We start from the raw sequence: 21594 nt of genomic DNA on the forward strand, positions 1-21594 counted from the left end.
AAAAAAAAAAGGGCGGGATGTTTCAAAGTGGTAGAAAGAATGGGCGGGATGCTTAGAGTATAAGTAGATAAACTGAGGAGTTGCTCTAATCGATAATTATTGTATTATCAGAGGCATATGACTCAAATCTTAGATCATCGTAAAATAAATGAGTTAATTATGAATCCATGTTCTCGTCATTAGGATGAGGGTGTCATTGTGACTTTTAATTTTACCATGGATCGCCTTACCAAGGTCTGGAGACCCAACCAATGCTTATGCGTAACCGAAAGGACTGACAGTCAATTTTTATCTCAAGATCATCATGGCATCAGTCGAACTAATTATCGGAGTTTGTACGTTCAGCAAAGTCGTGGAGACAGTAGAGATATCAGCTGTACGTTGCCCCTTGGAAGACTGGAATGTCGGATTCTTAATAAAGCGTTCTCAACGTTCTTATTCTCCCGATTAATAATCTTTCTATCTAAGGGAAACTATCACAGGCAGTACAAGCCGCGGGAGTAACGGGAAAGCTTGATATTAGATGCACAATACCATAGTCGCCGTTCGTAGACAACAAAATCAATTTGTCGTAACGAATAAGCAAATCAAGGACTGTTCTATGTCCAAGTGACACAGTGCGGTAAAGCTAGTGCCTATATCCATTTACATCCGATATCTTTCTCAGAATCTCTACACGAATAACCCCCATACCATCCCTACCGAATGAAGTTCCAATGAAGTCGCGAGGAAGTCATCGCGAGCATTACGAGAGCTGACATTTTGGCGAGGGATAAAAGCGGCGGGAGACTTGGCCAAAACGGGCAACCGTCAATTGCTGCATTTTCGGGGACAACTACTCCGTACCTAGCTAGGTAGGTAACCTTCGGGTTTTTAGCCCGATCCTTGAGCTGTCCGTCGCGCATTGTTCACACTGCGCGCAGGCTCTGATTCGGCCTTCTCTTCCTTGCTCTCTTTTCGTTCTCCATCCATCCGTCCATCCACTTCTAGATTGTGGGTGGAGAATCGGAGTTCCTAGGTCAGGGCAAAGCAGGACAGGATAGAACAGGGGACAGGGATGGCGATACCCCCTATTCCTCGGTGTTCTTTCCTTTCTTTCTGTATCGAGTTCCTCTGATAAGAGATTGGAGGGATCAAGATAAGGAGAGGGGTTGAGGTTGTATCAAGACCCTCTGGGTTCTGCTGATCTTGCCTCTCATCGTTCGCTATGGCATTGCCAACTGTCCAAGGCTAGGCGTGCAGATCTGCAAACTTGTCCAGAAAGTTTTTTTTTAAAAAAAAAAGGTAAAATAAAAGACAGTTGGGAGAGAAACAACAAATCAGGTCAACCAATTCGATTTTATAGATTGCTCCTAGTATTTTAGAATGACATGAGGAGAAATGAAGTAGATAAGACAGTATAACGGGTGGATAGAAACAGACGATCATGGGTATATATGACACCAGGGCACACAATGCAAAGGGCTAAAGAGAGTACATGCTGTTTCTGGTCATCAAAACAATGTCAACTGAAAATAAGGTGTCATCTGAAAAGATAGAGGTACACCTGAACGATAGATGCAAATTCTATGGTCATGTCTTCAATTTCTTGCCACCTGCATCTGCAGGCCCTCCCTCGTCAGAATTTTTCCGCTTCTTCTCGGCTTCCTCGTCGCGCGCAAAACCGGGTCCGGTCTGCACTGCAGGAGTAAAAGGTAACGGACTCGGTAGCATACTTGTATCTGGGCCGGTCCTGCCGAAACCCCACTCAGGAAAGAAGCTCGAAGGAGAAGGAAGAAGAGCATCCGAAACAAATCGACTAGGTAGTGCCGAAATCGGCGTTTCCATGTTCTGATTGCTGCTGCTGCTACTACTGCCGCCGTACCCAACACCGTTCTGCGCATTTGAACCAGGCGGAGCTGGACGAGCGAACGGATTAGGTGGGCCCTGCGCACCAGCACTAAGAATAGGCCCGCCAGCGCCTGGAGATGGCGGGGGTGGCGGTAGTTGTACGAGGCCCTGCGCACCTCCATTTTCGGAAGATTTCTTCGCTGAAGTTGAAGCTGTTTTGCCTGTCGAATCACGAGGCGACGATTCGCCCGTCGCACTGCCGCTGTCTGAGTGGTCGCTTGGGATTTGTACCTTGAGTCGCGGTTTGGGTCGTGATGGCTGTTGTGAATCGCTGAGAGATGGTGTCGATTGCGATCTTTGAGGTTCGGTCGCTGCTCGGTTTGGCGGTGGCGGTGGTGGTGCCCCTCGTAGAAGGGGAAGAGTTTGGCTCACTGGTCCTGTCGGCTTTGACTCCTGTTTGAGAGACGTGTCCCGTTGCGGAGATTCGCGCAAAGGCGCTCTACCGAACAAATGACGAGAAAATACTGACGTTTGGTCATCGATTGGTGTGAAAATGCTCCGCGATTTGGACTTCGGCGACGAGCCTCCTTCACCCTTTATATCCCCGGCTTGTTGTGCCCCGGTTGGGTCCGGAAGCGCCAATGTTGGCCGGAATTGATACTGCTGGGTATCAGGCGGCATCGAAGGAGGCAAGGAGTGTCGTCCCTGATCTTGCATATACGAATGGTGCATCGGTTGATGTTGATGTGTAGGCACGTTCAGGTGAGGTGGCTGATGTTGCTGTGGTAGAGATTGAGCTTGCGAAGTGCCAGGATGTGAGGGGTGAGCAAAATGGTGGTATTGGCCTTGTTGCGGGGGTCGACCATTCATCTCTGGATTTGAGTTGGGGTTGTACATTGACGGGTTTGCCATGTATGCGTACCCATTGGGATTTGCAGGGGGTGGAGGGGTTGCATGTGCTTGCCCCTGCCCACCGTATTGTGTGCTCATCTGACGAACGTGATTTCGCGAAGAAGGCCGAGAAGAGTTTTGCGGTTGCGGCGTTCCATGACGGGGAGCAAATGCGATTCCATTGTGAATTGGAGGAGATGCAGATGGTGCATGGTTCATGTGTTGATACCCAGGTTGATTCTGAAGCTGACGGGGAATGATATTCTGAGTTGCGGCACCCATTTCTTCCGCGATCATATCTTCGTCGACTTCCTCCTCGTCATCATCACCACCCCTGCCGGAAAAATCATTTGGACCTTTGTGTTCATGCGGCGGACCCCACTATTCGCAAACAAATTGTCAATTACGGACATCAGCAGAAGAGAGACTCAACAAGTACGTACGTATTGATACCGGCCTAAGGTTTCCCCAATATCGCCCGATGAAAACTCATATAACTTTTTGTTGTGGCCAAATATGATGACGGCGACATCGACCGAGCATAGTACGGATAATTCATGCGCCTTTTTGAACAAGCCGCCTTTTCGCTTGAGAAACGTTCTATTCCAAGTAAAATTGTTAGAATCATGCGCATCTTAGCAGAGCATATATCCTTACACAGAACGATTGCGGTCATCTTTAATGGCCTTGATTTCAATCTTCCTCCGACCCATCGTGATGGGAGACTCCGGTCAATGGAGGTTGGAATGAAAGTAGCGTAAATAGTTATCAGTCCAGAATTTGCGCGCGAATTATCAACTTATAACTGATGGTAGCGTGTTGCGATTGAGTGTGAAGAACGTAATCAGGAACCGCGAACTGGACATGCGCGATGCGGTATTTGAAGACGCGATTTCAAGGCTGTGGCGGTGACAAAGAACCAAGAATCAACCTCCAAGGTTGCCAGGTCACTGCACAAAGAGATGAAGATGAAAGTATATCTATCGGGCTGATGAAGACTTGAAAACGGTCTGATCAAGGTCGGCAATGCAGATGCTGTAGCAACACGAGTAGAGGAGAGACCCAAGGTACAGGCAGTGGAAAACCGGAAATACTCTCAAGGGTCTTCGGGTCGTCGGTGGATAATGGCGACCAAGATCAAAATGCGATGGGCTCGAGGGAGGTCGGGGCGTGGTCTGTCGTTCGTGGCTTGCGGGKAAGTGGGTGGATGGTAGTATGGCGTAGGGTACAAAGTCTAAGTATGTAACTTAGTAAGTACTAGCACTATACTGTGCGAAGCAAAGCGCGGCGCAAATCTGGGAAGTCGGCGATCTATCTGGGATCGGAATGTGAAAGAAGAGGTGCGGTTCGTCAAGAAAGAAGAGCGCTTGGGGCAAGCGAGCAAGTAAGCTAGCAACGCGACGACCTGAGTGGCCCAAGGCTGGTAGATGGCAAGCTCACAGAGCTGTGCCAACTTAGTAAGGAGTGTATACTATGTATTACTACGGCGGACGTAGTAATAATAGCGACAGATAATGGACGAGTAGAACGTGATGGAGATGCAAAGCACGGGGATATTTTTCGGGGTGGATGGAGTTTAATGCATCGAGGTTCTAAAGATAGAAAAGAAAAGAAACGGCGGGAGGGAAGGCAGGTGCCAGGTGGAGGAGCGCTTCGTGCAATTTGGAAGGAAGGGGGTTGCTGTCTGTGGGTCTGTTACAGTTAACAGCCAATCAGAGCGATATATAGCGGAAGCTGTGACACTAGTTCATATACGGCTAGCATGATGAATGACTAAAGCCGGCACTAGCCCCGAAAGGTTAGTACTCTTTGGCTGCCAGAATAAAGCAACTTCTACATCGGGTTCTTTCTTGCATCTTCTTCACTTCAACCTTGTCACCGCGCTATGTACCAGTCCGTTGCTATACTAGTGATGCTAGTGCACGTGTCATCTATCATGTGGTCCAGTGCTTTTCCGTCTTCTTTACTCATCGCATCGCATACATATCGATGATCCTACGGGACATCCATCTATCGGATCTGGCCTTTATACGACAATTTTAGAAACATCCCACCTCCACGATCCTTCTCGTCCACAAAATGGCATAAAAGACAATTCTCCTTCTACCTTACCATGGCACAGGATTCTGCGTACTACATCCACTCGTTTACTCATTAATCTGACTGTGTTGGTGCCTTCGCAGGAACAAGTTACACCCAAGGCCTTCGACGATAGGCGGCTGTTTAATCGTTCAGCCTCTAGTCCCATAACGGAATAGTGATTCAAGCCACTTTAGACGAGACTCGCCTCATCTCGCCGTGCTGATTGGCGCATTTTACGGAATATGCAACAAGGGCCTCGCCGAAACACATTTCACACTGCATATGGCTTCGCTAGCTTGCTTTAGTTGACCATTCACCTCCCCAACCGCGGCTAACCTGCAGCTTGTTACTATTTATATCGAGTTTAATGTGCTTCTTTGACGAATCATTTGCACGTCAAGATGGGCATATTGACTGATTGATATGATCAGACGAGATGATCATATTTGTTTCGAAACATCTGATCTTGGGTGGGTTTACTAAGTCGATTATGTAAGTAGCACGGCTTAATGGCCATCAGTGGGCCCCTACATCCATGGTAAACATCGTCACTATCGTGCTTTATTTTGATTCCATGTCAATGCCCAACAGAACTTGCAAGAAATTTATCATCCCGATCTTCATTTTGTGTTCAATTATTGAAAAGCCTTTGGTAGACACTAACTATCGGGCAAAGAAACGCTACTTTCGTAAAGTGACGCCAGGCTTGATTCAATTTCATGATCTATATAAATATATCCCGCACTGGACATCTGGACCACTGAAGACTTTGCATTCAAGCCTCCATCATTCATACTAGGTAGTAAAGACCCTCAAAAAAGAGCCATTGATAAGCACTAGTACCAATTAGCCGAGTAGCACAGAGTTCACAACTAATGATTTCTCATTGGCTACGATGTCGAGCAACATTTGGACTTGATATAGACTCTACTCCGTATTCGCACAGGAACTAACGTTGAAATGCTACTTATGTATGTACAATCTTCATCACATCACATCTTCACTCCACAATCTATTCTTGGACACCGAGATATTATTAGACTTTCTTTTATCTTCCCATGAGGTTGTATTCATCAAAAAACGAGGCTATTTGTATAGAGACTCTGGAGGTGGGTAACGGATTTGGATAAGCGAAGTATGAACGACCAAAGTGATCAAAATGGAATGTGTCTGGTACTAAATTGTATGGCATTAACCACCGCTGTCCGGGGAATTCGATGGTTTTTAAATCCCTTTTTGAAGGCCATTTGATCAACCTGATCTCCTTCTTGTACCGTGAACAATCTCGAATTGAATACTCAATACCTCACAGTGATTGGATACTGAAATCGGACGTGTAATCTAATAAAATGCTTCAAATATGACCCGTCAACGGTAAAATACACTAAATCGGTATCGGTGCTTCACTCTGCAACAATTTACCGCTTTCAATGCCATGTCGAAAATCACCAGCCACGTGGCTGATAGGTACATATCATCTTTCAAGGTTTGACCGTTCCCAATTCAAGTCACTTACCCATCAACAACCTTACTCAGTTCTACCTGAGTGTGAACATCTTCATCTCTTTCTGAACTTTTTAGACAGTCCAGAAAATCATTCTGCTACAATTTACCTTGAACATCGAGTTGACATGGAGAATCCATTCCGTCTTCTAGATTTCCCGGCGGAAATTCGGGACTAGATCTACCAGGAGATTCTGTGCAGATGGCCAGCGTAGAATTCAACATGGGACGAAGAAAAACAGCAAACCGTTGTTTCCACCGAAGCCAAGACAGTCATGTTGAAAGGCAACGAAGTCATCCGCTTCAGTGTCAAGGGATTTCAGTCCCTCTAAGTCCTCTCCATACCTAGCCAGGTGCCCGTTGTGACAATGATTCAGGACGTGATTACCCAGTACAAGGGATGTGTAATGATGCGGTCGATTGATATCACCGATGACTCTGCGCCATCCAAGAGACAGTTCGAGATTATGATTCTAAGGCGGGATTTGGACCGATGCACAGGCCCTCGCAAAGGCGGATATGGGGAGTTCAAAGTTTACAGCTACGGCCAAGCATACAGTCACACTTCACAATACGTCTGGTTTGTGGGGACTTTGACGCCGAAGTTCTTGGACAGTAAGTTGAGACTTATGAAGCAAGTGTAAGACATATACTACTCACATAACTTATCGTAGAGGAACGCCTTCTTGCACCATGCCGGAAGCATCTTCGTTCTTCCAAAAACTTCGAAATCGACAGCAAGGTCAAGGCAGAGATTGCAAATGACGAGTCGACAGTAATCAAGCAAGAGCGCATACCAGATCCCCAAGAACCTCTCGACGATATCAAGCGTCAGAAGGAGCTCGGCAAAAGACATTACCTAGAAGGCGACATGATCAAAAGCTCCGATGTCTGGTGTGGAGCGGTCATACAGCTTCACAGACTCTAAAAAGCCATGTCTGGTCTCGCGTCAAGGCTGCAGGCGGAAAACCATTTACGGATAAGATTACGGAGCTGTTTTTCCAGCTGAACAATAATGAAAAGCAGGGCACGATCAAAGTCATGCAACAGAGCGCGTCTCATGATAGGACGCAGTACGCGGATGGCGCATATATGCAGGCCAGACCGCGTCTATGGCGAATCAGGTGTTGGGAACGGACTGGAAACCGAGCCCGGAACAAGAAGCTCTGCTACCGGCTTGCTATGACGCATCGTCTTGCAGATGACAATAAGCGAGTTGCGCAGCAGGTCATCAATCTTGCGGCTCAGGCTTGTCCGGACGATGCGGCGATTCAGTAGGAGATGGGTATCCTGTTGTTGATGGCATGCGTTGGTCGGGGACTAAAATCAAAGATTTGTCTGTGGATCAAAAAGGCACGTCTTTGGCAGCCTAGGACTTGAATAATTAGGATACAGACCATACATATCATTCCTGATCACCCCTAGCCCTAATCCTAAATTTAGGCATATGCTGCAAAAATACCGTAGAGAATTGGTTCAGCGATTAAGTCAAGCTTTGACGAGACCCCGCCTATCATTGTCTAGCGGTGGCTACTTACTAAGAAATCCACGAACTTTCTTTTCTTCTAGATAATATCACACAGTCTAAATCTCATGTCGCACCTCAATCCCAACCCGACGATGAACAAACCATTCAGTCTACTCGAACTCTCCGCCGATGGAGATGCGATCTACCACCAAATACGTGCACATGGCCTTCATACCCAATCAAACGGAACAAGCATAACTATCACGAGCTGTCCGGCGCATTCGGGCAAGGGCGCAGAATACAATACTATTCTCCGCACCAACCGACAGGTTTACACGAGAAACTGGGAACGTCAAAGACCAAAAAGTGCTTTGTGATATTGTCTCACTATGGACATGTTGTAAGCCACCCGGATCTAGACCTCATCTAAATCAAGCAAGCTTGGAGCAGGAGTTCTCGAATGAGGCTGATGCTAGACATGTTACATGCAGGAACCAATAACATGCCCACTATATGCTATATGCCATACAGTGTAACTAGATTAATAGTTCGACTATCATAGATTGCACGGAATAAAGAGTACGCACTCCGTCACAGACCCGAAAGATGTCACCCTTATTTAGCCCATCAGCCCTACAAAATCTGATAGACTAGTATGAGTATATCACCCAGAGTCACGATGTCCGATGGTTCAGTTGGTTTCACAATGGCAACGTTCAAACCACCGAGTACGACGTATGGACTCTTTATGAGACGAAGAAAGAAAGAAGAAAGCAGAAATGGAGACAACAAAATTAAAGATGCTCCACGCTATGCTCAATGAGGAAGTCTCCATCAGACGCCGGCTTGGTATTGTGAGCCGTGCTACGAGCTCCCGCCAATCAGAGAGCGTTAATCGCATGTCGAGGAGGTTTTAGTCAGGGGCCGGCATTGTATAATTTACCGGATTGGCGTATGGCCATTACCACCAATACGGGGCATGATTCACCGAGTTAATGACTGAATACGTGTTTGTTACACAGAGACTGTCATTATCCTCTCTTCATATTATGGTCTACGTCAATAGATCGTGAGACTCGTCAATAAGTGACAAGACAATATATACGTATTCATAGTCGGTGTCTCTGTCTAGAGTGTTCGAAACCAGGTAATGTCCTCGACTCCTTGCATATGTATCGTGAAATCAGGAATCTACGAATCGATAAGTAGCAGTCTAGCACGGCCAATCTACTGGACTACTCCGCATCAAGTTAAATGTCAGTTTTCTGTTAGTGATTGTTAGTGTTGTCGACCCCTCGACGTGTCACAGTTTGTGGTCCAATCGCTTGAGCAAATTGCCAATAAGACCCGTCAATTGTCGCGACAGCGGAGTGAATGCCATTGTCTGACACCTCTTCAGTTCTTAGTCCCTAATCGTTTACTATGTATCATTACTCAAGTATTCGTGAAAGTCGAGGAACAAGAGACCCGCCAAATAAAATTAAATGGGCCAGCTAAGCCGGTTGTTGGTCTAGCCGGGAAGCTCTCCACCTCCTTCCAGTAAAGCGCGCCTTCCGCCTCGACTACTCTATCTTAGCCCCTGAAGGCCCAAAAACTTCTTAACAACCGAACTAACGAGCATTCACGACGACAGATTGTTGGTAAGTCCCTTTTTTCGCTTCGATTTGTTCTGTCCTGTCCTGCAAATATCCTCGGTCTTGTCGGCTTCGTCCTGCCTTTCGTTGCCTCGCGCTTTCATGTTCTTGTTTATTTTGTACCCTTAGCTGTGCCCCAGTCTTGGGCCGTTGCGTTCGTTGCAATTACATGATCAACTTCTATATCTTTTGACATTCGGTGTCCACTGTCTACAGCACTCGCAAATTCTTATCCATACATTCTCTACTCGTTTCATTCCATTGATCTTAACTTCGTTTCTAAGCATCCCATTGGCCGTGACGGGCCATTGACATCAGTCCCTCATCGATCAGCCCAACCTAAATACACAAACCTCGCTCGGGGAAGTTTGGCATGCGCCTTCTTCCTCGATTGTCGCTTTGAATACCATCGCAATTAAACCGACGTACCGACGATCGAGCGAACAATCGAGCATGCCCTTTTTCTCACGAGTCTTCCGGAGCAAGGACTCCAGCGCCAGCAAAAAGGCCGCAAAACAATCGGCCGCGGAACAGGTCCCGGCCAAACCAAAATGGACAGACGCATATCAGCGCACTGAGGTTGCGCCGGAAGAGGTGCAGGAGTTGCTGAGGGGGTGTACACATGAACTGAAATCTCGAGGTAGATATCACGAAAAATGATTTTCGGAGATTTGTATATTGAGACTGACTCACTTTCTTGCATTTAGGTCTCGATATTCCATTCCTTCTACTTCCTTTCCGTCCGAGCTCCGATCCTAGCGCTGCGCGAACGTTTATTCGAAACTATTTCAATGCAGAACAAAAAGGGACCCCACTTCAGGGCGATGCGCTCATGCAAGAGCTGCGGTTGACCGAGCCTATGGTACGATATTGTTGACAAGTTGGAGAATACAAGGCTAATAATCTGTGCAGGTGCTGTGCAGTGTCGTGAAATGGTGCTGGAGTAGACTCCCTGGAGGAGTAGTCACCTGGGAGGCTTATGAACTCTTCAAGGTTGGAGAGCAAGGTAGGTTGGTCGCTTGCGAAAGTTGGATATAGCTGACATACTACTGTAGACTCTGACCTCGCACGCGATGCGTTCAATACATTCATTCCTATCAGTGTGGATTCCGACGCTCGCACCAAAATCATCTTCGATTTCTTTGACCTTCTTACCGCTATAGCCGCTCATGGAAAATCAAATGGGTTAGGTGGAAGGAAGCTGTCTAGATACGCAGGCTGGTGGGCGTTTGAGCACACTGATACCGGTAATGGATTTGAGGCTTCATACAAGACATGGGCTCTGTGAGTGCTCTTTTTTGCTGCCAGAGTACACGACTAATCTGTTTAGGGCTGCCGATGCCACGAGCCACCTCTTCTTTGCTTACTTGCGCTCCATTTCTCCAGACTCGATTCGTGGTATTAACGGAATTTCGGCGCTTCCAATCGCTCTTCAGTCTTTGGTGCAGGCCACTGAATACCCACCACAGGCTCCAAGCCTTCTACAGTTTTCGACCACCAAAGTTGTTATGATTGTTGATACAGTCTCGCCAACTCCATTCGCCTTGTTGCGCCGTGCTAGAAATTTCGAATACCGCGACAGCGACAAGCACCTGCAGGACTTTTCCGAGTACGACGACCCCGTTCAAGCGTTGACGGACGAATGTGCTCGAGTATTAAAAGCGATTTCCACGACCAATCAATCAGCAGTTTCTACGACCAAGACGTCAACCAGTCTTCGTGATGCTTCGTGGTCTCGTTTCGAGGATATGGGATTCGGCGCTTCGATTGATTCAGATCACGACGACGATATTATAGAGGAGAGGCCATCTCCGCAAGAATTGCGCTCTGCGCCGCAGTCTCGTACTAACGATCTGGGCCGTCCAACAACGCCTTCATGGGCCGACTTTCTATCGTCCGGATTCGCTGACGACAATGCTTCTCGTGGCCCTTCGTCGCTTCTACTTCCTCCGGATAAAGTATTACCACCTATTGGGACTGTGCGAGGTCAGAGCTCGCAATCTCATAAACGCACATTGGACACCGAACCAAACCTTGAACCAGGTGAGTTGGCTAGCATTACGGTTCTTGATATTGATGACTCGTTCTGGTGGGTTTGGATCAGCAGTCTGTCAGGCGAGGAGCCTGCAGTGCGAAAGGCTGTTTTCGGACGGTGTGCTTTACTCGAGACTGTTATCAGCGGCGCCAAGTGGTTGGTATTGGAGGAACAAGTCAAAGGCGCTGCCCCAGAACCGGAAGCCGGGGCTTATATCGTGGAGAAGAAACGTTTCTTTGGTTTTTCTACTCGAAAGAAGATCACCCGTAGCAAGTCTACGGCCAAAGGGCCGGTCTCTAATCAGCCTTATAAATCGAGTAATAGCAATTCTACCGCTCCAGTTAGCAAGACCAGCATTGCTCCCGATCAGCACGCTCGAATCCAAGCTGCTGCTGCGGCATTGCAGAGAAAGCAGCGCGAGCAGGAGGAGGATCAACATCGCGAAGTCAATGGACGACGGGCTCGCAATGATGACACATACTCTACCAAGACCAATTCTGTCATGACACAATACACTGGTCTGTTCACAGAGGCCTCGTCGGCGATGAAGTGGGCTAAACACTATGACAACCATTATGACAAGGACCAGCTGCGATCGGCTTATCTGAGTGACACTCGTGCCGGAACTGGTGCACCTGCATCTTTGTTGGGGGCTAATGGCCGATCAATGTCGAATATTTCCGAGGGTCGCTCTGACCTGCAGAAGCCATCATCAGCCGACACCGAAAAAGCCTTGCCATTGCCAGTTCCTCCCAAAGACGGCGCCAAACCTGCCAACGATGCTGCGGCAGATGCAGCTACGGTACCATTGCCGGAGGCACAAAACGGCGCCGAAGAGACCAGAACGAACTCGACGGAAGAGCAAGGACATAAGAAGCTGAAAAAGAAGCCAGTTGGGAACTCTGCTTTCAAGGGTATGTTTAGCAGCACCAAGCAAAGAGTTGCGGAAGAGACTCCCAAGAAGGAAATTGGCATTGACCCGTCAGCTGTTGCAGCTGCGCGTGCCGCCCTCGAGAACAAGGTCAAGTCTCAAGATACTTTGCCCACGCACAAGTCGCATAACACTGGCCGTTTGAATGAGATCAAGAAGAATCTTGTTCCTGAAGAGCCTACTGGAAGTCCGCGGTCCGAGAAGACAGCCACGTCCTCGCCTCCATCAAAGCTACCGAAGAAGGCTGTGCCAACCAAATCCACTCCTGCTGCAGCACCTGAGCCTGCAGTGTCCGGTTCACCGACCTACGGACCTCCACGTACTCGCCGCGATGCCGAGTACGACGCCCTGTCTCGGATTGACACCAACGAGAAAGCGGCAGCAGAGCGCGAGTTCTCATCGTTCGATCAAGGGCCGTTGGCAGATCAGCCTGCATTTGTTCCTTCGGGAGACAGCCCGATCACACCTGTTGAAGAGCATTTCCCGGAGACCAAGACTGAGGCTGTAGTGACGGCGGCAGAAACTCCTCGTGATGTAGCCACGCCGACACCCACGGCGGGTACTGAAAGTGTCAGCCCATACCAGGATCGGTGGGCACAAATCCGAAAGAATGCCGCTGAGCGAGCTGCTGCTGCTTCTCCGGAGGAGATTCACAGCCGGACCAGTCAAGCCGACGATGGCGATACCAGCGGTGAAGAAAGTAAGTCTGATTCCATCTTTCATTATGTGCAGAGCTGATTATTGTAGCCATCGAATCACGAGTCGCCCGAATCAAGGCTCGCGTCGCGGAGTTGACCGGTAACATGGAAGCAGCTCGATAAACCAGAAACATACAGAGACCGCGCGATTGAAGTTACGGTCACGAATCGTAACGATATTGATGCCTCACTTGCCATCACCTTTTTTATCCTACCTCATACCTCATACCCTCATTTGCTACCAGACTAATTTTTTCTGTATGTAATCTCATTTCCAACATCTGTTGCTGCTACCAGAATTCCCCCTTTAGTTCGTTGGCCGAGATTGATTTTGTTGCTGCTTGCAATTTTTTTTCTTCTTGTTTGTATTGCTCCACATACCATACCCTTCTTCTGTCTTTTTTTGGGAATACATATATTCGTGTTGGACTCTTATGCTTACTATAGTAATGTAATCAATCCATGGATAGCCGAGAACGTACGTAGTATAGCACACGTGGCGGTGGAGAGGGTTCCTTCGATCTACTACTGAGTATGTATACTTGGCAGTGCGTAGTAGAAGGTTAATCGCATTAGAGTATGCACTATGAGACCCCTTGCTTCGATCGATCGTTTTTACTACACTGCAGACTATTTAGTGACTGTACGTACTATGTCAATCATACCCACACGATCTACATGGCGACGCAATGCAACAAATAAATCAAGTTTCCTTATTTCCCTTCCAGTTCGTCCGTGGTGGTTGCACGAGGAAAAAAATTACTCGAACGTGACAATGTCTCAGTCTAGTAGAGACATTGAATAGTTAATTTAATTGTGCAGCTTACGAACACCCAAGTGGAGCATTAGCAGCAGAGAATGACATCCGGCGTTCCCGCCATGAACTACTACTGATACATACTATGTAGTACGCACGTACGCACAGTGCTTCAGAGCCGTCACAGGTATTTTCTCTGCTTGTGAACGCAGTGCAGGTACATTGCGACGACTCTGCAATGATTGGCGCAGGGATGGGCACCGGGCTTGCCACAGCCACTCGGACGCTCGAGGGCTTGCGCGTACCTTGGTCTGCCGTATAGAATCTTGGTCAGCCTGCGCTAGTAGGCTGGCGGTATGAGTTGGCTTTTGCTTTCTTTTTTTCTCTTCTATTCATTGTCGTCTGGACTGAAAAGGGAATTGTATCAGTTGAATCGATTGAATCAATTGACGCGCGAAATACAGCAGTCATTGGACAGTGACAGTGACATTGACCTTGACCTTGACCTTGACATTGTGCCTGCCTAGTGCCAGCCGGCCAGCCCAGCATCTGAAACATCCACAGCCAAGATTGCGTCTGTCCCACTTAGCGCTTTCTTCTTTTACTTCATATCTACCCTCCACAGGCTGCACTTTATCATCATATAACTATTCTTCATCTTTTCGTTCGTTATTATCATTTTTTATCTACATTCGCTCGTCGATATCACCCGACTGCTCTACTTGTTCGAATACTACGACCAACGACCGCGCTCATCCAGATCGCGCAGACTACCGCTCGCTGCCAGATCAAGCTAAGCTCTTATTAAAGGACCGCTACTCCACCGCTGTCACTACTACTCGACGTCGCCTAGACTACAAAAGTATACATTCCTATCAACTATCAGCATCTATCAATTGTCGGCATCGCAGACTCGATAACGGCATCTCCACAACGGGTCCGCATACTCCAGCTCTCCATAGTAATCACATCAACTAACCTAATCACCAAGGCAGTGATCGACTAGAACGACCTTCTATCCACAGCGGTCAATCCAGCTCTAGACCCGCAAGCTCAGCGCACGTTCAAAACCTGTTTCTCGCAGACGCAGACAGCGTCAAACAACAAGCTAAAATGGCGACCCGTTACGCTAACAATAATAATGCCCAACCTCTCCCGTCTCCTCCTATAACTTCCTCCCCGACATCTCCACGACGCACTCGAGGGATTAGTTTTGGCGGCAAATCGGAAAAGTCGCATCGCTCTAACGGCTCGAACGGGGGAAAGATTTCGCTGCACGAAACGCCGGAAGAGAAAGCGAAACGAGTTTTGCATACGAAAGCTGATCCGACGCTCGCTATGAATGAAGCTCAGCCTTGTAAGCTCATATGACAGAATCTAGGGAGATAAGGGCTGACGATGATTAGCGATGGTGGCGGCGCTGGAAAAGTCGAATTTAGGATCGTTGAGGTCTCTTCAGCACAAAGATCAGTTTGGGAATGTTATAAGTATGTTTTCCGTCCTACTCCTGGTGCAATGGCTAACATGTGTCAGCTGATCCTGATTTGTCGAATCCGACTCGTCCTCGTTTCGAAAGACCCCTCGATACTATCCGCTCGTTTGAGGCTGCAATTGATGGAAGCTATCACAGCCGTCGCATGTCATATGTCACGGGTAAGAAGCTCGTCCAACAGACGTGAACATGACTAACAATTGCAGATGCATCGCAAAGTCGACCAACCAGCTACTACGGCGGCAACGACCACAACCAAAACTACGGACGTCCGTCGATGTCTCGACCAGACAGTTACGCCGACCACGGCGCATCTGGCTCAAATGGATATTCGCACCCGGCACAGCGACGACCGCGCCATGCCAATAATCGCATGAACTCGGATTATGCCAATGGAAATGGATACAACCAACAACAGCAACAGCAATTCTACCCCAATTCGCCCTATCAACGATCAAACGACAACTTCACCGCGGGTTCTGGGTCCGCAAACACCGATCAATGGGGCAACTCTACGGATCCAAGCTCGGTAAACAGCTCATTCGACCGACTACAGCAACAAGCCGCGCAACACAAACAATACCAGCAGCAACAACAACAAGCCGAGAGTTATGGATTCAATGGCTTCGGCGGTAATCCAGATACTTCAATCCAGCAACAAGACTATCGCAACGGACCACCACCGCCGCCGCCTCATGGACAGTCGTATCAAATGAATGGCCGAGCAGGCGCATCCATGTCCTCGCAACCGTTCAACCCGCCATTGCCAGCTCCCGTGCGGAAAGTAGCCGACGACGACAAAAAGTCGAAACGCGGTAGTTGGTTCAAGCGACGGTTCAGCAAGGATTAATCTCTGACCTGAACATGCGGCGGTATATACTTTTTTTTTCATGTCATTTATGTTGCAACGAAATTGAACGCAGGATATCACATAATGGTTAGGTCCGGTACGGATCTGGAGGCGTTACTTTTTTTTCATTTCCTTGATGGGATCTATGAATTGAATATACGAGTTGTTACAATTCTTCCATTATTAACAATGTAACTCAATTGCCCGAGTACGTAAAATCCACACGGATATCTCGATATCAACAAACAAAGCAATAATTAATACTATCTATACCATCTTCATCCATCTTCATACCTCCCTTCTTATCTATTGGGAAGGCTATTTACCGAATATCTTCCTCTTCAGCTTATCCGCCAATCCTTCATACACCTTCCCTTCCGCCCCCGTCGATGGCGTTTCTGCTGCTTTGTCGGTATTGCTGGTGCTAGCTGTGTGTTTGTGGTGGTGATGTTTGTGCTTTTCGGCGTGCTCATGGCTCTCGTCGAGGTGGACGTTTCCCTGGCCTCCGCGCTACCATATCCCCCCACATATTAGCATCAATTTCGAGTTAAAAGAAATTGGGGGAAAGGATGGGCCTCACGCCAATGTGATAATCCCCATCCAAACTCTCCCTAACCGCGCTGTCGGGAATCACGACGCTGTCGTGCACCTGGCCGGGGGTCGAGGGGCGGACGTGCGGTGAGCCGATGTTTCCTGCTCCGCCGCGCTATCCCTCAAGATCCTCTATCAGTCTTAACCTCTCTCTTTTAAAGGGGGAATTTTGGGGGAGGGGGGGGAGGGAGAAGATGTACACCGGCAGAATAAGCACCATCGCCCTGGTCACCCATTGGCCCTGAGCGCACAATTTCGCCGTCGACGTAGGGTGTTGGATCGGCGCCGATGTTTCCTTGTCCTTTTTTTTCTCTTTGTCAGTTTTACTGCGTTCGTTCGCATACTCTTACGAAGGGGATAGGTGAGTTACCGCCACGACCGTGCGACACAATCGGCGCTTCTACCGCCGCAGCAGGTTTCGATTCTTGTGTTGTAGACATTTTCTTCTCTCTTCTCTCTTTTCCTTAGGTCTGGTGTACTTTAGATGTGGAGGTGCACTTAGGGTGGGCGGAAGTATATATATGTATATATTGCGGCAAGTGGGCTGACGGCCGATAAATCGATGATGTTATCTCTGGGGCTTCCGCGGAGTGCAAGGGTCATTACCAGCCCATTGGCTATTTTACAGGGCAGATTCGTGATTAAGATCTTGGCGTTCTTGTCCGTATTCTCTTTTCTTTTTCTTCTGCCTCGTGTGTGTTGGTAACAGTGGAAAGGAGAACGTGCCTGGCAGCGACTCGCCTAAGGTTGCTGTAATCAGTGTAGGTACTATCCGTGTAATGCGATTACGATGACGCCATGAGTTGTTAGGGCGGTGTTAGTGTATTTTTGAGGATTGGCGTACGAAAGTTACAGTCTTATCTATGGAGCTAAGACGAGATAAGATAAGGATGACTAAAAGGATTTTTTATTGAATTGACTCGATGTTTGCATTGTTTGCATGCTTGGTCCCTGTCCGCTCTGAGCGTCGCCTTGTCCAGCGTCTTCTTGATCTCCTGCAGAATCTCAATAACACTCGGTAGTAGGAAGCGTGCCATATTCTCAGTTGGCCATGCCCACAGACCAGCCCCTTTGCACAAATGAGCCACAACTTGCAGAATTCTTACCGTAAAGGTTCGGTCCCGTCTTGGCCGCGGCATGATCAAGAGGCATGACGGAAGAAGCAGGATGTCTATTTATATGAGAGGGAAAGGGTGATGTCTATTTATATGAGAGGATAGTGGGAAAAAGTTCAATCCACACTTGTTCAACCAGTGGTCTTTATTCGGCTAGTCTCATTGGCGTGCGCTTCCCTGTTGTCTGGAAGTGGTAGTAATTAAAATCTTACTGTCGGCGTCCATGTCTTGCCTAGCTACGGATATGCAAGTTGGCGTCATGGAGGAGCGGCTGAAGCCTCAGAGAGCGAGGACATGTCCTTTTCTCTTACAATCTCCTTGACCTAGCTTTCACTAGAAACACGAAACGATTATTCTAGTGCTGGAATAACAGCCATCCTACGACCAAGTAACACATCGATATGGCACGATCTCTGGAGACATACGACTTACTCTCGTTTGACTGCTACGGTACTCTCGTCGACTGGGAGGGCGGAATAGTCCAAGGCTTAAAACCATTGCTTGATCGCTTAGACAAGCAACATCCCTTAAAAGATGACAAGATCGCAATCTTGCAACGTTACAAGCATCACGAAGGTCGCATTCAGGAAGCATTCCCAACTCTGAAATACGCATCGATATTATCCAAGGTCTACGAAGAATTGGCCTCTGAATGGGACCTCAGAGAAACAATCACCGACAACGAGAGTGTAGCGTTTGGGGCCAGTATCGGATCCTGGCCTGCGTTCCCCGATACTCTGCCAGCGCTACGCGAACTTCAGAACCATTTCAAGCTGGTCATCCTGTCCAACGTTGACAAGGAATCATTCAGCAAGACGCTTACTGGTCCGCTGGGAGGTTTCAAATTCGATGCCACCTACATTGCCGAAGAAATCGGATCTTACAAGCCGGACCTAAATAACTTTCAGTATCTCGTACAACATTGCGAAAGAGATCTCCAAGTTCCGAAGGAGAAGATCTTGCATACCGCATATGCTTTGGTTCATGACCTGGTTCCGGCACAGAAGTTGGGACTGGGTACTTGCTGGATAGAGAGGAAACCGAATGCGATGGGCGGGGAACTGTCGCAAGTCCAGGGTCAGCTATCGCTAGACTTTCAGTTCAGATCACTGGGGGATATGGCGGATGCAATACGCGATCTCGAATAGAGATGCACCCCGGATTATCGATCATGTTTTCGGGGATACGAGCCAAAAAGATCCCGAGCAATCCTTTAATCTGATGATTGGGAAGTATCAAGGGAATCCAGTAACTAAGTATTAGTACTTCGATTTAGCGATATGGCAGGAGTTATGTACATACAAGGTTGAGATTGCAGAGACCAACTGACCTGATCAATCAATTGATTATGTAGCTCGGGAAGCACGCCCAGATCTATAAAATAGCGTGCTAGCTCCAAAACAATTGTTTATTTACTTGTTCTTCGTATTTGACCTACCAACACATGTAATTATTCATCACCCCAAATCTTCGAACACTCCTCGATATATAACTATGATCCTCAGCGGCCGCCAGATACTCGCCCGCCACATCGTGCAAAACCTCCTTCACCAAACCCACCAACAACAACCCTGCGGCATCGACCTTACCCTCCGCCAAATCTCCGCATGGAGCTCCCCGGCAACCATAGACTTTGACAATACGCACCGAATTGCCGCAACCACATCCCTCATCCCATTCCCTCCGGACAGCAATGACAAAATCAAGCTGGAGCCGGGCACGTATCTAATCGACTTCAATGAAACAGTCCGCATTCCTACCAATTGTATGGGCACTGTCTTTCCGCGCTCGTCGTTGTGGAGGTCTGGTGTGAGTGTTGTCGCTGGCGTGGTTGATGCAGGCTACGAAGGCGCGATGGGCGCGATGATGCAGGTGCTGAATCCGTGTGGTGTGGTATTGCATCGAAATGCGAAGGTGGCGCAGATTGTGCTCGAGGAGATGGCCGAAACGGTGGAGGGCTATAAGGGGGTTTATCAGATGGCAAGGGATAGTGTGGGACGGGATGGTGTATAGTATCTATGTATGTATATGAAAAGAAAACAGATGATGGAATGGAGATTCATTATGGATAATTGATCTAATACACGAGAACTGAAGCTGCAAGTTAAGGACCTACCATTAGTATTAGTTCTCTTTCTTCTCTGGAATCTGGCCCCCTGTCGTCGGCAGGCCCATGAAGATCTTGAACGAGTCGTATCTGTGCCAGTCAGCTCACCCGTAGTCAAATTTCACGAGCAGAACGTACATCATCCACTGCAATCCAGTCTTTTCTCAACGTTAGCTACTGTTCTTCTATCCTCGCAAAGAACAAAGGGCATACCAAAGTCCCAACCATAACAATCCTCACCCCCAAACCATTCCACAACCCTCCAAATCCAATATCCTTATAGATCCTCGACATAGCAGCCCCAAACGCTTCACCAGGCTGTCGCGACGCATTCAGTTTACTGACCATGACATCGGCGGGATGCGAGACGATGGCACACAGAATACCTGCCAAGTAACCACCCGTAAACGCAACGGCAGTCTGAGACGATTTGCTATAGTCCGCTTTCTTGCCGGGTAAGTAGCCATAAATCATTTCGACGATGGTCTCGAAGGAGGCGAATTTCATCATTGTGTAAGGGATTTGACGGCCCCAAAGGGGATACAATCCTTTGAATAGTCTGTATAACATCAGCGCCTGCTTTTCTCCACGCCAGAGAGGAAACAGACCCAGCACGACCCTCTTTCGCGACAATCTTGTTGATTCCGTCAAACGTCCCCGTCGCAAAAGGCGGCATGGTAGTCTGCGTCCGGACCTTGACAGCCTCAAACGGGCAGAGAGCAATGTCCGCAAAGAATTCTGCCGACGCACTAGCCGCGAGATAGACACTCGTCTTCCATTGCGCGGCCTTTTCGGGGCCGACCRGGTCGCTGTAGAACGACTTGAAGAATTCGTAGCCGCCATATTTGAATGCTCCTTGCGCCTGTCTTTCGTTAGCCATGGTCGATACATGATAGAGACTAAAAGTGAGGGGCATACGGAGTATCCGAAAAACGTAGGGCTCCAACCGGTAAACACGCCTCTGATGCCTTCGGCGCGGTAGATGAGTCTCCATGCTTCCATGTTGCCCTTGTAGAGGGTTGGATCAACCTGGCGTCGACATTTGACCAGATCCAGTGGCGTGACGGCGGTATGCGTCAGGCCCTATATCAAGTTATTGGCCAATTGACCGAAACAAGACATCTCAAGATTTCAAAACTTTTACAGAAAAAATAAAAGGACTACAGCTAATCAATTTAGATGTATACTCACACAAGCAAGCAACCCGCCGAAAGTGCACGCCGCATAATACTTGCCCGAAAACATTTCAATCTTGCCGGTTTTGGCCTGTGCTTTGTTACTCATGTTTTCGGTCTTTTGTTTGATGTCGTCGATTGCGCTCCATGCTGTGAATGGTTGGCGCTGTTGATTTGGGGGAGAGAAATTGGATTGGAGAGTGGAGGGGGAGGGGTATATGGACGGCATTTTCAATGAGATTTTGGCTCAATTCAGCTGCTTTACAAGTGAGGATTGAGGTAATTACAAGTATGAGTAGAGAGGAGGGAGGTGAAGGTGAAGAAGGACTTGAGGGCCGAGTGACGTCTTCGGGGTCTAACCTCGACTCGGCAGCCCGGGTAGTTTCCGAAGCTATTTGCGGCAAAGTGTAACCTCAAATCTTCGCTTTTCACCAC

The 21594-nt window shown here is 48.1% G+C and overlaps 7 protein-coding genes across 7 annotated transcripts; 5 read left to right on the forward strand and 2 right to left on the reverse strand.

Moving 5' to 3' along the window:
• Positions 1–1572: 1572 nt before the first annotated feature.
• Positions 1573–3434, reverse strand: BHQ10_008243 (uncharacterized protein; the record flags this gene model as incomplete). Its single annotated transcript, XM_040881027.1, has 3 exons — positions 1573–3102; positions 3165–3321; positions 3379–3434. The coding sequence occupies 3 exons, from the start codon at positions 3432–3434 to the stop codon at positions 1573–1575; spliced, it is 1743 nt and encodes a 580-aa protein (XP_040736745.1).
• A 3240-nt stretch (positions 3435–6674) lies between these two features.
• Positions 6675–7584, forward strand: BHQ10_008244 (uncharacterized protein; the record flags this gene model as incomplete). The annotated part of the gene is made up of 3 exons (XM_040881028.1): positions 6675–6921; positions 6981–7210; positions 7261–7584. The coding sequence occupies 3 exons, from the start codon at positions 6675–6677 to the stop codon at positions 7582–7584; spliced, it is 801 nt and encodes a 266-aa protein (XP_040736746.1).
• Positions 7585–9861: 2277 nt separating this feature from the next.
• Positions 9862–13195, forward strand: BHQ10_008245 (uncharacterized protein; the record flags this gene model as incomplete). Its single annotated transcript, XM_040881029.1, has 6 exons — positions 9862–10048; positions 10116–10270; positions 10321–10414; positions 10464–10692; positions 10739–13074; positions 13122–13195. 6 exons carry the CDS (start codon positions 9862–9864, stop codon positions 13193–13195), a joined length of 3075 nt encoding a protein of 1024 aa, XP_040736747.1.
• Positions 13196–14942: 1747 nt separating this feature from the next.
• BHQ10_008246 (uncharacterized protein) lies at positions 14943–16171 on the forward strand (the record flags this gene model as incomplete). The annotated part of the gene is made up of 4 exons (XM_040881030.1): positions 14943–15186; positions 15236–15316; positions 15363–15482; positions 15528–16171. 4 exons carry the CDS (start codon positions 14943–14945, stop codon positions 16169–16171), a joined length of 1089 nt encoding a protein of 362 aa, XP_040736748.1.
• Positions 16172–18278: 2107 nt separating this feature from the next.
• Positions 18279–19025, forward strand: BHQ10_008247 (uncharacterized protein; the record flags this gene model as incomplete). The annotated part of the gene is made up of 1 exon (XM_040881031.1): positions 18279–19025. The coding sequence occupies one exon, from the start codon at positions 18279–18281 to the stop codon at positions 19023–19025; it is 747 nt and encodes a 248-aa protein (XP_040736749.1).
• A 346-nt stretch (positions 19026–19371) lies between these two features.
• On the forward strand, positions 19372–19890 carry BHQ10_008248 (uncharacterized protein; the record flags this gene model as incomplete). The annotated part of the gene is made up of 1 exon (XM_040881032.1): positions 19372–19890. One exon carries the CDS (start codon positions 19372–19374, stop codon positions 19888–19890), a length of 519 nt encoding a protein of 172 aa, XP_040736750.1.
• A 111-nt stretch (positions 19891–20001) lies between these two features.
• On the reverse strand, positions 20002–21388 carry BHQ10_008249 (uncharacterized protein; the record flags this gene model as incomplete). Its single annotated transcript, XM_040881033.1, has 6 exons — positions 20002–20074; positions 20123–20142; positions 20198–20543; positions 20593–20846; positions 20903–21067; positions 21176–21388. 6 exons carry the CDS (start codon positions 21386–21388, stop codon positions 20002–20004), a joined length of 1071 nt encoding a protein of 356 aa, XP_040736751.1.
• Positions 21389–21594: the final 206 nt, after the last annotated feature.

The sequence above is a fragment of the Talaromyces amestolkiae genome (genome assembly GCF_001896365.1).
Source record: "Talaromyces amestolkiae strain CIB chromosome Unknown scaffold18.1, whole genome shotgun sequence".
Classification (NCBI taxonomy): domain Eukaryota; kingdom Fungi; phylum Ascomycota; class Eurotiomycetes; order Eurotiales; family Trichocomaceae; genus Talaromyces; species Talaromyces amestolkiae.